Source organism: Platichthys flesus, chromosome 8 (assembly GCF_949316205.1).
Source record: "Platichthys flesus chromosome 8, fPlaFle2.1, whole genome shotgun sequence".
NCBI lineage: Eukaryota > Metazoa > Chordata > Actinopteri > Pleuronectiformes > Pleuronectidae > Platichthys > Platichthys flesus.
In genome coordinates, this window is record NC_084952.1 from 19,913,076 (window position 1) to 19,930,855 (window position 17,780).

Sequence of the window (17,780 nt, forward strand, 5' to 3'; positions counted from 1 at the left end):
TCTCACTTAAAGGCAACACACAGATGATATTCTACAACAAAGGGAGAAGGTCAAACTCAATGTGTGTTTTACTATCCTGAGGAAGTGTCAGGTTCAAGATGAGAGGGTCAGGGGTCAACATGACTGACCTGCGCCCACTTCCATAGCCGACTCCCCATGGTGACATCCTCCGCTTCATCTATGAGATGGATGGAGGGATGACATGGAAAGGTGAGGAATGGAGGGAGAGGAGAGATGGATTTATAAAGACAAGAGAGGAGGACATGAGAGGAGGACAAGATAATTACCAAGAAATATTGAGGATGAGTGGCGGACACATAAATAAAGTGTAAGGAGAAGTGAGAGAGCAGACAGTGAGAAAACCGAGGACAGGGACAAACACAAGACAGAAGGAGGGAGGAGGTCAGAGAGAGGGGTTGTGGGAAAGAGCAGCATGAAAAGAAAGAAGACTCAGTTAGATAAACAGAAGTATATTAGCAGGAGGAGGGAGAAAAAAGGCAAAACAAACTCAGAGTAAACACGGAGGCCTTCCACTGCAGAGCTGTGCAGAGGGTTTCAACAACAGAACTCAGAAAGATTGTTTTCCCACTTACACACGTTACTGTAAATAAGCACACAGATGGAATGAAAGAAGTCTGAATTAGAGACGAAAATATAGCTTGTAGAGCTTTATAGCTTTTATAATGGCTTCACACTGTCATCACCAAAACCAATTTTTAAATCAACCAACTGAGCTGAGTAAAGATATAAGTCGCCTTCTATCAAGTCAAAATAAATGTCTGCTGCCGACTCACTTTCATGGATTAAATGATTCACTTGACATTATGTTTGATATGTGAAATATTCCAGATTCTGGGTTGCACTATAAAAACACATCCCTGCATGAGACCTAGTCTTTATGGGCAGTTTTTAAGGGATGTTTAGATTTGCTGTCAGCTACCTATAGAAGCTGCAGTAAAGAGTTCCACTGTAGACAAGTAGTGAAATAGAGAAAAGCATAATACAAAGAATCAAGGATCCCATTTCTACACCATCATACACTCAGGTGCAGTTTGTCTCACAGAGGCTCAGCAGAGGTTGAAGTGGACCAGGCTCAGTTTTCTGTCACACATTAGATGGCTTGGATACATCTAGAATGGCAGTCAGTAGAGATCATACCTCTACCAAGGCCAATCATTCGCCTAATAAAACGAAATTTAAACTCACTACATCTGGATTTTATTTGGACCTGCACCAAATTGTACTCATGAATGTCAGTCAAGTGAAAATATTAAAATCATTCCAATAGACGACATATTTGTTTTGCTGTGTTAAACAGATATATTGCCTGAGCTGAACGTAATATGACATTATAACATCTGACATGTTAAAGAGGGTGTGAAGAACGATATAATTGTATGAAAAACACAAAAACTCCATTTGACAGACACAATGTAGCATTTAACAAGCTGCAGCTCCCACTTCACTTAATATCCTTGTATATAAGAGCAGGTTACATCACTTCATGAAATGAACTTGTTATTCTACGAAATGCAAAACTACAGCAGTCATCTCAGAGCTTTACTTGTTTTCATTTTCTGCCTGGCTTTAGGGAGCATTGTTTTCTTTAAGAGGACTTTTTAATTATGAACATTTACCATCCTGCATTGTTCCGAGACAATTTTCTGGCAGCTGTTTATTAACTTTTTCTTTATTTCAGATGCTAATCCTTCTGCAACATTGCACTCCAGTGTAAACACTCTCAGGCACATTATTAGCTTTATTTGGAAGCCGATGAGTTTACGTGTGTGCGTGTATCGAGAGAGGGAATATTTGTGTGCTTGTATGTGTAAGTGTGTGTGTGTGTCTGTGTGTATCAGGCTCATTACATAACAATGGATTAACAAGTACAGGTATTCAGACCAGTAGGAGGCCTGCCTTCATTAGACAGATGAATAACCTCATTAAAAATAAGGCACGTGCGCACACACACACACACACACCTCAGTGCCACGCCATCTGCAGTTAATTAAGTCTCATCCAGCTGATGTGGTCAGAACAGTGTCCGAATCTCAACCACACAAGATGCACCATGACTGAACAGAGTGCAGGTATAAACAGTGAAAACAACCCGTGTCTAGGATCAGTGCTGTTATCAGGGGAGGAAACTATAAAAAGCAATTTAAGAGAAATCCAGAGAAACAAGGGAGTGAATGATTAAGACTCATGAACACACATGTCCACAAGGATCCTGTCCTGACGTAGAGTAAATCCAATCTTGTCCAGCCTTAATCCCTCAGTGGAGGCACTAGTGCCAGACTCATCGTACCACAGGCTTATGATGCTGACTAACTGGCTCTTAGCAACACCGACATGCAGATGTCTGACATGATGTCTGACTGCATGTGAAAACGCCAAATGTCCTCCAAAGGCATGGACCCCAACTCAGAAACAAAGCTTTTACAGATGTTGAATTTAATGTTAGTGTGATATACCTGGGAAAAAATCACATTGATATTCAAAACAAATACTACTAGCAGCCAGTGAGAAAGCAAAATCAAGGAAATGGCTGTATAAATAATCTCCAGCCATTTTTGAATTGATAGAAATTGTTCCGGTAATTTATATTAAGATGCATTTATTAAGATGATGATTAAGATAATGGAAAGATTGACTTTTTCTGAGACATGCCACCAAAAATGTGACAAAACTGGAGGAACTGGAAATCTTATCTATATCCACCATGATTAGCTTGATGTCCATTTATAGTAGCTTTTTTATTTTTGTATTAAGACCTACAAAACTCTGGAACCCCCTGATTCTGCAAGATTCAGGATAATTAATCACACAAACTCTAATGAAACTAATGGGCAATCTCAGATGTGAATATTTGTCAGCCTTTTAATGTAAGAGGATTCTGTTGTTCAGTTCATGTTTTATAGATCAAGCCTTTCACCACGTCAATGATGACCCTGTTTATAGCCCCATGGTCTGCTTGTTTATGTTTTTGTTTGAATTAATTAAGCCTTTAATTTATTAACGAACCAAATCATAACAACAAAATCATTTCTCTGCGTACTGACTGTATCTTATTGTCTATCTTAAATTAATACATCTAGTTAACGACGTCCAATAGTAGGTCTCGTATTGGATTCATAGCTTTTACAACACAAATCCACTGCAGCTGTAATCCCTCTGTACCACCAGCACTAACTAACTAAGTGGGCTAATATAGACCTGATTACGCTACTACGACAATTAGTGAGCACAGTGACTTACAACGAGTCAGAAGCAGGGGCAGAAGCTAAGAGCTTAGCAAAGGACTAATGCACCATGTATGGCAACTTGGTGAGTGAAACATGTATGAAATCCGACGCCTGTGGCCGCATATTGCCACGAGTTCGATAAATCTAGTATTGCAGCTCTCCCCTGGACAACATGATGAAATTACAGTGATGATTTCCCATTTGGCTGAAACAGAACAAACCGATTAGCTGTGCGGTTGTACACAGAGAAAGCAGAGCTGAACCTCAAGTCATGTGAAAGTTGTTAGAGCACAACGAGCTGCCTCTGTTTATGAATGAAATTCTGTTTTCTGTCGTACATTCCATCACCGCGAGGAGAGCTGCTCATTCACAGAGCATCACAGAGGGTTTGAGAAGGTTTGCAGAATTTCTCTGCTGAGAGTATTTTATCTTTACATTTTAAAAACAAGATCGGAAGAAAGGTGGAATGTTTGAGGCTTCAGAGGTTTGGTGGATACATAACATGTTAATAACTTTTATCTATCTATATCGATTAATTCCAGAAATCTCTGTCTGTATTTGTCTCCCACATCTTCTGAACCATTCATTCGTATTATTGGCATCATACTTTTAAGGACAAAAGGAAGTGCAAAGTGTCGGTGCAATTTGAACAAACAATACTTTTAATATTAATAAACTTTGCTTAAACAGGCGACCTGAGATCCGCAGCCACAGCGGCTGGGTCACATCAACACTTTAGAGACTTTGTCCATCATAACAACATCGCGTTCACAACAACAGAAACAACAACTAATTCTCCAGGTGGTGTTTCAGTGTACTGAGTCTTCAGCACACTGTGAATAAACAGGTGAACAGCTCCCTGTGCAGCAGTGGTGGTGCAGCAGCAACAGGTTTTTTTTTTTACTTCCCTCGGCTCAATCACTGCAGGTCACTTTTTCAGTTAAACAGAGAAAGCTGCAACCAGCACCACCACAGACAATGCAAACAGCCCATTCCTAACAGGGAGGTTTAAAACAAGCTCTGCACTACTAACCTCAGAACTCTGTTAGCCCCTTACTTTAGTAGTGGGGATCCCCAGCAGCACAATCCACTGTGGGATCCATTTGGGAGACATAAAATAGACCCATTTTTAGGTGCTTGGCCGGAGAACGGTGGAAACTATTCCCCAAACTGTATTTGAGACAGAAAAACAAGTTTAATAGTCTGAACTTGAGTCCCTGCAAAGTGGGACGAGATGAGAGACTGAGCGGAGGAACTGCAGATGAACCGGCCTGTGTAATATGATGTTAGCGGATCAATGACAGACCACAAGCCTTCAATTTCCACCGCGAGATGAGAAAGATGCAGAATTGACTCAGGGAGAAGCATTTCTCCAGGCAGCTGAAATGATAAACTAGGCGGACTGGGTTGAACCACTCTGTACAGATATAGCTGTAGACAGGCATGTTGTATACACAGACATAACAACTTCTCAGTGAGAGTGCAATACATAAAGTAGCCTTTTTTTAGCCATTTTTGGCACCCAATTATCACAATTTGACATGCTGGAATAAAGCAGATATGATACATAGAGTTATGATATTTTAGGCTCGAGCTAAATCATCATTCTGTTGTCTGTACTGTGAGCAAGCTAAAAATCATTCAAATGATCGTCCTGATGAACATATGGAAATAATTTACTTGGTATTTTTGCCATTTAGTGAGTAGTACCTAAAATATTCCCACACACGCTGCTTCTCATACACTTTGGTGTTGTGATGATCTGATCAGCAGGGCTTTGCCTGCATGTGTCCTCCTCCATCATTATTTATTAGATGCTTCTACTGATAGGTCAACAGGGCCTTCAATAGACCATACATCCTGGCTGTTAAAGATTTGTGATGGAGAACAGCACGTAAAAAAGGTATCCTCTTCCCAGGATAAACATCTTTCACTCTCCCATTACTCTCTTGCCACATGTTAAAAAGCTTTTACATGAGGGTTTGTTATTGTCTATTCTATCTCCAAAGGGCCATAAAAGGATATGAGAAGTATATAAAGAATGTGGGACGATATCACAGCTGAACACAACAATTCTTTATTTCCTCCACCCCTTGATGTTTATCCATTCTTTACCTCCTGTGTCATTGTCTCACATTCCCTCCTCTCTTTCTGTCTGCCGGTTTCTACCCCACATCAAATCACACATACCTAACTGGGAACATGGCCTGTAGAACTGAACTACTTCCTTCTTGACCCATTCAACCCCTGCCTGGTCAGTGGGAACCAGCTACTAAGGAGGATATTATTCATTAAAGAATTAATTCCTGAAGAGTCCCATGCCTTTAAATGCAAAAATATTTTTTTAAAAACTTTTTATACTAATGCCATGTTTCTAAAATGCTAACATCACTTGTAAGCAGGAGGCATTTAAACTGTCCTGTTGGGTGATATTTTGGGAAACTGGACTTTGTGTTTATAGATACAATAAGCACTGTCATGTGGTATCCATAATGTCCATAATTATGTTATCATGACATTGTAGTACTGTATTGTCTACCTCACTGCTGTGGGCACATCTTGAAAAATATGACTTACTTGGTTTAAGAAACAAAATGTGAGCAATATCATTTGTTTCAGCTCCTCCTGGTTAAGTAAACCAAGGAAATGTGTGTCAGAATAAAATGTGGTCTGGTTCGAGTCCAGTGAGTGGCAATGTGTGTGTTTGCATGCAACGACAGTGATTCAGAGTCTGAAGCAAAACCAGAGACCTTCTGTTGTAGAGAAATTCCAAGAAAATTATGAAAATAAATCTCTGCTTCTTTGTCCAGCATGTCTGACTGTATTAATCTGGACTAGTAGTGTAGTAATCCAGCCAGAACTATTTAAAACAATGGTCATTCATTGGCTGGAAACAGGGTTCTCACATGTTGGAACACAATGAGGGAGCGTAAAGTAGTCAGAGGTTGAGTAATTTCATGGAAAATCACAAGCTTATAAAAAAACTTTTAACCAAACTACTGGACATGATGGATTGATAAACAGTTTATTTGTATATTGTTTATTTTAACAAATGGATTAACTTTAGGTGTAGATTTGCTTTTTACCAGAAAAATCCTAACTCTGATCCTTGGCCTGTTTATTATTTATTCCTAAACAGAGTTGCACAAAATGTCCATGTTAGCCGCAGGTTTAAAATATTTGTCCAAAGCAATATCATTGTCCAGATGCCTCTAAAAAAGCCTTTTATCCTTTTGGTTTGGCTGCAATTAGAGAAACACTTATTTGGGGTTGGGGGTTTCTTTCATCTTCCAGCTCTCTTTCTTTGCTCCAATCTCTCCCCCATCTCCAGTCCCCTCCTGTGTGAGATGGGGCTGCTCTCTTAGCAACAGGCCTTACATGGACTCAGACAGAAACTGACCAAACACACTCATCAGTCACTCTGTACAGTCTACATTCATTTACAGCTGCATCACCATTCCTGCTGAGCAAACTCATCCTTCTCTGGTTACATAAGGATCGAGGAAGCATCGGGAAAGATGTGCCCCGACGAGAGAGGGAGAACGCATACTTGTCTTTGGCCTTATTGCAACCCCCATGCAAAAAGGGGTCGAACCTGCCTCGCTATTGCCAAAACTGCTTCTGCTCTGCTCTCTGAATTAAACTGTTCCACTAAAACCAATTGGGTTGTGGGTTATGGGTAATTAAACCATCAACCCTGCACCTTTAGTCATGTTGTTATGCCAGTCCAGCTTCCTTCTCATGCAAGACACATGCAGTTTAGAGTTGTACCATTCCCAAATTCTTAGTTTAACCAAGAACAGGGTTTCTGCAGGTTCCAACAAGTAAAATTTAAAACTTTTCCAAAACGGTAATGAGCGAAATTTAAGACAGATGACAAGTATGAAAGACGTGGAGGTATATCAGAGTCCCACATACTTGTAGATGATGTGAAGTATCCTAGTTATCTCACAAACTACAGGCAGATACAGGATGCATAGTCTTTGTCAAAGCCAAGCTGAGTGTACTCAGATAAATTCTTACCAGGGTGTTGTATACTCACTATCAGCCCACAGTGGTCTTGTGTTATTACAGTGTGCTAATATCAGTATGCTGCAAAAACATTCAACTTAAAAAACTAAACAACCACATTTAAGAGTGTGACTGAAGAAGCGTTAAATGAGCATTAACATAATTAAGACCTACCTAATTATTAAATTCAGGGCTTCATTATTTAACATATTAAAGACTTCCTAAAGCACAAAGTTCAGATGACTGAAAATATAGATCATTTTAGAGTGTTCCAGACCCCACGGTCTGACGCCCAGCAGGAGGAGTCAAAAACAGCCTTCACTCATCCAGTAACTGTCAGTTTTCTCTGCCTCCAGCTGATTAATGGATATTGTAATGTTAATATATTTCAAGCTGCAGATTTTTTTCCTTGTCACATAACTGCAATTCAAAAATACATATTACTTGATACACACATTAGACAACGGTGACACGAAAATGCTAGCTAGACACGTTTGTTAACATTTGCCACATCAGAGGCTCATTTTAATCAATTCCCACTACTTGTGTTTTTAGTTTTGTTAATGCTGAATGAAAGACACCACCCACTAAACTCTTGTGCTGTGTATTTTGTTGTTGTATTGTTGCTTGTGACATCCAGCAGGCCTCTTGTAGCCAGGTTTAACAGCTATGGTCTCAAAGCAGTTGAGGGGAATATTATAAAGTCCATTTTAACATGCTTGAAATCTTTACTCTATTGAAGGTTGTTTAAAAGCATCTCTGTGTTGAGCCATGACTTTTAATTAATAAGTCAAGACAACACTACAGATAAATGGGTTTATTCCAACTTTATACTGACTTCCAAACACAAGAAGACAAAAACATACAAGAATATAATTTAGAAATTAATTTTCTATTGCCAGAAACCTAACGTGTAACCATGTTGTTACAAGCTGTATTTAAAACACTACCAGTCGTGTGTTTGTCGGGGTCAACTCTGCTTTATCAACAATTTCTGCATATTCCCAGTTTGTGGTGAGAAGTTATTTGTGGTTTCAGTGAATTCCATGCTAACAGAGTTGTGGTTCTTTAGTGGAATCTTTGTGCCGCTGTCATGCAACTCATCCCCTCTCCTTCTTATTCACTTTCTTTCGCTGCGTCACACACACGCACAAGCAAAATGTTTGTCTTGGTCAACTCTGCTGAGTGGCCATACAAGCTTGTTTTGTTTCCATGTCATGATACTGAAAGGACAAAGATAAAGAAAGTGGACGTGGGTGTCAGTGCATCCAACAGCACATCTATTAAGCTTTAGTACAAAAAAGATTCTTTACTGAAGTCAAAAAGCTAAAGGCCCTCATTATATGAACCCTCTGTGGTCCCATCACACTGCCAAGCCCAGAGTCCTATATTTAAAAGCAGCGATGACTTTCATCAGCAGGAGCACAACAAGTCAGATTTAAAAGAAAATAAACTCTCATAGCTGCAGATATCAAGTATCACATCATCAACAGATAAACAACATGTATTGATCCAGGGTCAGTGAAATTTAATCCCAATTGTTTTTCATCCACTGGATTCTGTGTCAGGATCAAACTTCAGTTGTGGGAATTTCCAAAAAAGCTGTGAGTCGCAGAGTAAAAACAGAGTATTCAGTCGGTCAGCTCTGAGTCATACAGCTGACTGCTACTGCCAACTACAAGTCATCAATTGTCTCAATAAACAAAGACAAACAAAAGGTTTAGTAGAGTGGTGCAAGACAACACAGAATCAGTACCCTCTAAGAAGGATTTATTTATTTGCTCAACTCAATATAGCCATCTGGGAATGAGGAGTTCAAGTATTAGAGTGTTTTGCCATTGACAAAATATATATCCTGTGTTATCTTGTCGTCAATGGTTTCTGTTATGTGCTGAAAATGACAGATCCCCTTAAAGAGCCAAATTACACCCCTGTCCGCCGACACAGATTTGGAAACGGTGCTTGTGATGTGACTGGGCATGTCGGTGAAGCAATATGAATGAGCAATATTATGTTGTCAGGTGTGATGTCAAAACAACTTTTTTAATGAGTGAAACTTACTTCCTGCCCTTGAAGCAGCCATACATCCCAGCCATGCTGTAACACTGACGTGGAACAAAAGCTTGAAAAGTCCTCAGTCTTTGTAAAAAAAAAAAAAAACAGAAAAGTTTTTCCCTGGTCTGTGGAATATGAAACCCTCACATCCAACACCTGGTGGTTAACTTCCACACCAGTCTACGTCTCCTTCCTGAAAACCAACGACTTCTCTCTCTTTGCAGCAGAGAAGATGCAGGACACGAGCGTAGATGACTCCTCAAAGTCAAACCATCCTGTGAGGTTCCTCCCCCTTTGGAGCGCCACTAAAGTCAGACTTCAGACATGTCTCCAGAGATCCGACGCTGATGCAGGACGGCCAATTCCAACGGGCAGCCCTGCTTGTATCACAGCAGGTTGAGCTCACCACACAAGAAGCTCAATATTAATAGGTAGAAATGTTTAACAACAGGAATGTCCTTCTGAAATGAAATCAGGATCACATGTGTCTTCAAAAACAGGAAAAGGACTTTTCCCCCTGTCTAATCCTGGCTTCGGAAGTGTATTACAAGTCCTCGGAGTGTAGGGTAGTCAGCTAGAGGGAAAAACAATTGACAAAATGAGTGAGTGGCTGCTGCATGCCTCGCTCCTCTCCTCCGAGTAACCACGGCTGGTAATACTGCCGAGGGAGGGCTGGAGGGGGAAGATAAAGAGGGAGGAATGAGGGAGGAGGCATGTGGGAACAAGCGACTGCCCCCCATGACCTTATCCTCCACTCGGTTCTACTCTTCCTCCTTTTCTCTCTCCACTGTTTAGTTGTGTTCAGAATTAATTATTTTATAAACTGCCAAATACAAAGGTTTTATGTCTATACTGAAACAGATGTACTATAACAACCCCTTTAGTTGTGAACCTTTGAAAGCCATATGAGACAGTAGCTCAACTTTAGGCTGGTCTGTCTCAACACTTTGGTATAAAAGGGTATACAAAGATGGACGAAATGATGGCCCCCCAATAAGGGAAGCCAAATTGTCTCGATCACCCCCTAGTGGCTGGCTGAAGTGCAGGTCATAACCCTGCCTCCTCTTTGTTAGTTGATGGGACATGCACCACATGCATAGCCCATCGTGCCCCTTTGCTGGTCTTGTTTAGCCAATAGCATAGTGTGGCAAGTGGTTTGAATATTAACTTGTCAGGATCAGTTCCTGAGATAATTTAACATGAGTTTTACTTTCAATTTTTCAAAAATCTTTTTGGGTTTCGACAGATAGTTTATTCCCATGCTTGGCTGCTCTTAGGTTTTGACAATAATTCGCTGCATCAGGTCAAGAATGTGTGAGTGCTGCCAATGTTGTCATTATACATTTTAGTATGTGCATGTCATTGGTATAGAAAAAGTTTCTTAGCTGCCAGGCACATTATATGACAGGGACCAGAAGTTTAGACTTGTTTTTTTCCTCCAACATATTACTAAATGCCAGTTTCTATACGAGGAAATACTGTCCAGCAAGTTTTTCAAAATGTTTAAATAATCCTTTAAAGGTTGTCATCCATAGAAAGAAGCCTCATAATGTTGAATCACTATGGATCAATTCAGTATATAGCACACTGGTACATTACTCTGTCCTACTTTCATTCAATGGATTTCCTTTTTTTTTTAATCAATATACAGTACAGCACTTAGTGATGACAGACATCAATTTTCTCATTGGACAGATGCTTGTGATGGGACCATGATGGATATTTAATGCATCTGCAAAGCATGAATAGTGTTAGCCAGTGCCACCAGTAAAGCCCTTTTGATGAATAAAAGAGGACATAGTGTACATTAAAAGGTGTCTCTTTGATATCAGTTGTGGCCATCAAAACTCCTGCATATCACCGTCTAGTGCTTACACAAAAACACCTTACTTTAATCATCTGCCTCAGCAGGAGGCCTAGCGGTCGCGCAACAGCCTGTCGCAGCTAATCATGATAAGTAGGAAGCTTAACTAACAACAGCTCCCAGTGCTTACGTGTGTGTGTGGCTACGGGGGTGAATTTAGAGGGTTGATCCAGAGATTCCCTGCTGCTCGATCCTCTCAGACATACACTATTCAAAAAGGGTATACAAAGATGGACGAAATGATGGCCCCCCCCCCATAAGGGCAGCCAAAGTGTCTCGATCACCCCTACGCCTAGTAAATATGCTTACACACCCAAGCCGGACCTCTGAGCTGAACCCTAACACAAACACACTAAGTATTGTGGTAGTGGTGATGCAGCTGCAGGGAAATTGGCCCAAGAAATTGACAATAACCTCCAAATCACATTAGTCATCACATTAATCATTCACTGGAAGAGTGGTGGCAGTGGAATGAGTTTCTCAATTCCTACATGCCCAGACTGTATGTAGTGAATCATTTTGATCGGAAGACATGTTGAAATTGATTTAATATGTTGAAGTCACTGAACTGTGTGTGTGTGTATGTGTGTGTGTGTGCGCGCGCGCGTGTGTGTGTGTGTCAGAGTAAACAAAGACAGTCAGTCTGTATCAGTTGTACAACCCAGCAGCTCCACATCATGCTGCAGGGATTGAGAAATTCCTTTACACACACAACACACAACACACACACACACTATTGAAATGTCTTCCACATGACATTGCCAATAAACCATCAAGAAGGAGCCTCTCAGGCTGAAGTACACAAAGGATTTCCACAATCTTAATGTATGTGTGTAATCAGTGTTTCCACCAATACATTCAGTGCTGCCCAAGCTTTGCTTGAGATTAATACCAGGAACCAGGAAGAAGGGATTTCCCATCCTGAGTCTCATTCTTTGCTCCAGAAGGACAAAGGTGCCTAAGTCAGATTCAGGCTTCTTGTTCTCTTGTTTTAATTTCAGTATGAAATAAGTCCGCATTTGTTTGATTTTGATTATGTATTGAGTGAAAACTTGTGGGGAAACTATTCTGAAAATATAAAAGCTTCAAAACATTCAGTCTGGTTCCTCTTAAAGCAAAGTTAATATATATCATCTACTAATATGAACTGGTTAAGTTGGCGTTCAGCTGCTGGTTATTGAAAGCTGGGTTGTTTTAGGGTCATATACTGACTTACATTTTGTGTCTGCTGATTGTCATGGCAGGTCAAAGGTTTTACCTCCAGTGGCCACCTCAGTGCTCGGTCTGTCTCTTCATCTGCTAGATGTGTTGCCATGTTCTTTAGATAGTTGCTGACATTTTGTCTGTCACGTTACGAGTGATGATAGCAAAAACTGTATATAAAGACGGATTCCATGACAACTCCCAAAAAGTGAAGCCAAAGCACCTTGATCCATCCCCCCTAGTGGCTGGCTGAGGTATAGGTCGTAAATCTTGCCTCCTAAAAGTTAAAGTTTTCTGTAATTTTAGGTGTTTCTTATCAAACTGGTGTATGGTCAGGTGCTATTTGCATGTTTAAATTAGTTATCTGATGCAAAAAAAACAAGGTGAAACACAAAGATTGACAGCTGAGACTAGCTCGCAATTGGGCAAGGGCATGTTTCAGTGGGACCTCGATAACATGGCTCCATCACCTGATCACTATTGACTCTCCAAATGACATCACAGATGCAAGATGGCAGCGTTTGGATCCGGGCTGGTTCAGTTTTCTTTCTGGACTGTGGGAGGAAGTGGAGATGCTTTGCTCTTTTTTATATACAGTCTATTGGTTAGAGTCAACTAAAACATAAAGGCTGTGGACGACAAAACAATTAGCTGAAGGGGACTGAAAAATCTATGTGCATGTTATAATTATCTGTAGGTTTGTCACCATGATGGACAACTGTCACATTACACAGTGATTTGATAACAGAAAATTCTCCTTTAGTGCAAGTTTAATTATGCAAAGTGTCCGTCACAGCAATCCCAAACCAGGCATGTTGCTTTTCTTCTTCAGAGTGAAAATGAACTTGGCTCCAAGTCTTCTGCAAAGGAATCTAAATACACCCCCGCTGAGGCAGATTTATGACCGGGCACTTCTTTTACCTCCAGAGAAATCAACAAGAGCAGTTCAAAACATGGAGATCCAATGTCTCTATACACGTGTATAAATTCTTCAGGGTTGACATGGCAGAGTTAACAATGAAACGTGTATGTGTACATGAGTGTGTGTGTATAAATATATATATATACATATGCATGTATCAATCATACAGATTACTGTTTACAGAGTGAAGAAGAATGTCGGTCAGTTTCCCTTCGAAGAAAAAAAGAGGGGATGTTGGTATTTCCTGAAACGGCTCAGTGTGGACCCACTGAGAGAGAGAGAGAGAGAGAGAGAGAGAGAGAGAGAGAGAGAGAGAGAATATCAACAATAACATTACGAACATCTTTTAAAATGTAATTTGAAAAGACAGCTCGAACAACTAAAAAGTGTTTTTAGTTGTTTTAAATTTTTATGGTTGATTAGATTTAGACCTCAGCTCATATTACTGTAATAGTATCCATGTAAAAAAGATAAAAGGTTTACAATGTGAAACATTGAAACAACTTTTGAAAGCAGTCAATTACAATCTATATAAATTGTAACAGAGTATCAGATTATTTAATATTTATAGAACTAAAGTAATTCAGTATGATCTACATTTATGTTTTAATTATAAACCCCTTCAAATATTGTAAGTAAATATTGCATTTTATAAAAACTAGTTTAAAATTTGTGAAAACATTGTTATTAGTACAATAGTCAGAAAATTGTTCTGGGAAAGATGTGGTATGGCTCAGGGACCATACCATTTTGACGCAGATCGGCTGATGCATCTGGTACGATTGAAATTAACTTTATTTGTCAACTGAAAATTAAAGTTGCTAAGTTGCAAAATTCCCCTTTCATCAGCACATCTCCAGCCATGCTGCATCACCTGACATGAATACTGCACACAGATTCGCTGAACAGAACAGCACTGCTGCACTACATTTCACAGCAGACATTTAGCCGAAACATGTTATTTTGGAAAACAAATCTCCTCAGTGTTTAACTTTGGTGGATTTGTTGTTCGCCGACTCCTGAAGAGCCTCCGCCGAGCTGAAATGTGATTCAGATCTCTGGGCCTGCGGTCAGCCAAGAGGCCCTGCTTTTCTTCCCTCTCCTTTGGTTCTGTATTCCTCCCATCCCCTTTCTCAACTCAACTCGTCTTTTCTCTCTCTGCTGGCTCTGGTTCCTCTCGCTCGCCCACCCCTGCAGAGCAACGCCTTTTCCTTCTCCTCTCTTTTGTGGTTTCTCTCCGTCTCTTATTCTCTCCATTACAACATGCACAGGCCGATCCAGATCTCTGTGTCTGTGCACAGCGAGGGAGGAGGAGGGGAGTTGCTCTGTAGCTCTGAATTCCACCTCACATCTGGAAACCATCTTCTCTCTCTTTTTGCCAATCCCGCGCCCCCTTTCTTTGTCGCTCTATGTTGTAATGTAAATAGCCCTGTAATCAAACTGCCCTGCATTGGGTGGTATGTGTGTGTGTGTGTGTGTGTGTGTCCTGTGTGAGATACTCTACACTCCAATAAGCTGCAAACGTCTCTTCTTTCACTCCATCTTAGGTCCCAGCTGAGGTTTATGTGGCGATAAAAACAAAACAGCTTCCTTCAACTCACCTATGCTCTGTGTGTATTTGTCTGTGTCTATCTATTGTTATGAGGGGCAAGTTTTGGTTCAATACCATCATTGTGAGGACATTTTGGCTGGTCCTCACAAATTAAATTGGCATTTGGAGGGTTAAGACTTAGGGTTAGAATTTGGTTTGGGTTAGGGTTAGGGAATGCATTATGTCAATGAGTGTCCTCACAACTATAGAGAGATGTGCATGTGTGTGTTGTTAGTGAGTGAGTGTGAGGGACTGTACTTGTAAGTTTTAAGTATTTTAAGTATAGACCCAACAAAGTGAGAACATATTTGGAAAGGGAGGACATTTAGGCCCCGTCCTCACTTTTTCAAAGGGCCATTTCAGGGTGAAGACTTGGTTTTAGGGTTAGGGTTAGAATTGGGTTTAGGATAGGGTTAGGCATCTAGTTTGGATGGTTAAGGTAATGTAGGGGGGCTAGGGAATGCATTATGCCAAGTAGTGTACTCACTAAGATAGAAGCACAAATGTGTGTGTGTGTGTTTGTGTGTGTGCACGCGCTGAAGCAACAGGAGGCACACAAGCGGTTGATTCAAAGAGTTTAACGACAACATAACAACCTCCAACTGAGGCCTTTATTGAGCATCGACACACGACGAACGGTGCGTCTCATTGACGCTTCTGCTCTGAATCGACTCAGCAGAAGCTATTTTCTCTTTGCTGAATATTTCACAAACTGCAGGTTCACCTTTAAACACAATGCGGTGGGATCGTACACCTCACGTCAGTGTTTCAGGTCAGTGGGTTTGTCTCTAGGCACGGGGAGGTTTTCAGAAACTGAGAACATATGCTTTGGTCTATATCTGCAGATGTGATTTTATTTCACGAGATAACTTCAACCTGTTGTTAACTGTGTTTCAAAGCCTGCAGGAACCAACCACAGCTGCTCCAAACCTGACACTCAACATGCAGCAAAGCATTACCAGATATCACAAACAAATACTATATCTTTTGTTTTTATTCTTGGACCGATTATGAATTGTAGAGGAACAGGACATCTGAAAGAACAAAAATAAACTGCATGACTCTTCTCCTCCAGGATGATTTAACCTATAAGTCCACTCATGGGCTCATCATGTGTCTGGGCAGAAAGATCTACTTATTATCACTTGATTATTTTCCTGTTTTCATCTCCAGATAAATCAGTGAACTCGCAGGTCACGTGTCTATGCTGTGTTTACTCCAACATGTCACCACCACGCTATTAACTGTAATGTTGCTCCAACAGCATGTTTACTGCACTTTGGGAAAGTTCTAATCAATAGAAATCGTCACAGGGGCCGTTTCACTGCGGAGAAGACGAATGTGATCCTTAGACATTCATGCTTTTTGAGTTTATCTAAAAGCTGTGTTGTACCAACATAATCCAAACTGAAAAACCAACACTTAGTCCTCCAGCAATCGATAGCTGTGTCTCATTCAGGTGCTGCATCTTTTGAAAAAATGCGGTCTACCCATAGGCCGCAAAGGCCGAATCGAAATGAGACTGTTTGGTCTACAGAGGATTTATATGACCTGCATCACCAGCTCGATATCTCGTCATTTGCCGTTGCATTAACTCTTTAAAAAATGTTTTGTCCCTGAAGTGCAACGAATCGTGAGCTAAGTTGGAGCGGGAACAATCCACCAATTGGATTCTACCTTTCTCGGTTAAAGAAGGACGCAATCGTTGTCCGCAATTGCAGGAGTATTGAAAATGGGACACTCTAGTTGGGGCCTCTTATTGTAAAAGGTCACAATAGAAGCAGCAGCGGTTAATATAGTCTGACTTTTAGTTCCAAGTCTAGATCAATCTTCCAGATCCTATATTTCCCTTAATGCAACCAACGACATAATATCCATGGCAAATGCCTGTCCGAGCCACACAAGCTGATTGTGTTTTTATTATAGGAGCACTCCAAATATTCCAATACAGACTTAAATGTACATAATGGCAACGGAAACTGTGGAAAATTCAAATAATCATGTGATTGCCTCATGTTCCTCCCTAAGGACAATCAATGAGAAGGACACAGCTTTCACTCAGAATGCACAGGACACACGCGACAAGAACAGTCACAAGAAGCAGAGAGCACAAAGAAAACATGATGTGTCCAGGACAGGACGTCTCTGCGAAACCTCTGAGGGCTTGTTCACTGACACAGCCCTCTAATCAGCATGGCAGTTGACAGGACGCACACCCACACAGTCATATTTATCAAGCTTCCCAGTCAGATTAGCAGCACTGATGCCCTTAAACTCATGTATCCTCCTCAGCCTGCTCTGATAATAATCACATTACAACGTACCAGGCTTTAGAGTGAACACTATGTCTGGTTTATTGACGTTTGCTTCACAGAGAAACACAACGATACAAATCAGAAGTCCCCCACGGTGCCATGTGCTCATGAGGATCAGAGCACCAGATCAATAGTCTCTCATCCCAACACACACACACACAAACGCACACAAACACGCACAGACTGACGACCCAACTCTGCTTCGAAGTCAGTGTCTGTGTCGAGGATTACTGTGCTTCACACACAGTCAACAGTAACTATTTAATCTGGACTGTCCTTGACCTGCCACCAACACAGAGTGCACACACACACATACAAACCACAAACACTCACATACAATCTTTATCAGGACTTTGCATTGACTTCTATTTGCTGATGACAGCCTAACCGTAACCTTATTCAAATTAATAATTACCACATACAAGCTCCAGACAGTGATCAGTGCACAAATCTACCTACTAAATACAATGTCAGAAGCAACAATTAATTAACAATAGGAAAACTCATTTAGTTTCATTTTATGAAAAACATTCAGATAAATCAGGTAGGATGAACACAAAGTTGTCTAACTTCA

The 17,780-nt window shown here is 40.6% G+C and overlaps 1 protein-coding gene across 5 annotated transcripts in view; it reads right to left on the bottom strand.

The window, feature by feature from the left end:
- zgc:66433 (uncharacterized protein LOC321250 homolog) overlaps nucleotides 1-17,780 on the bottom strand; it is a 43,658-nt gene that overhangs the window by 24,446 nt on the left and 1,432 nt on the right. The window contains exon 1 of one of the 5 annotated variants that reach the window (XM_062393476.1): nucleotides 12,849-12,951. The exons of 2 other annotated variants lie outside the window; for them this stretch is intronic. In XM_062393476.1, coding sequence (XP_062249460.1) covers nucleotides 12,849-12,877 — 29 coding nt within the window. In that variant the 5' untranslated portion in view covers nucleotides 12,878-12,951. Of the gene's footprint in view, nucleotides 1-128; nucleotides 179-9,317; nucleotides 9,953-12,848; nucleotides 12,952-17,780 lie in introns of those variants that run through there. 2 more of the 5 variants (XM_062393475.1, XM_062393473.1) reach the window with 2 other exon arrangements.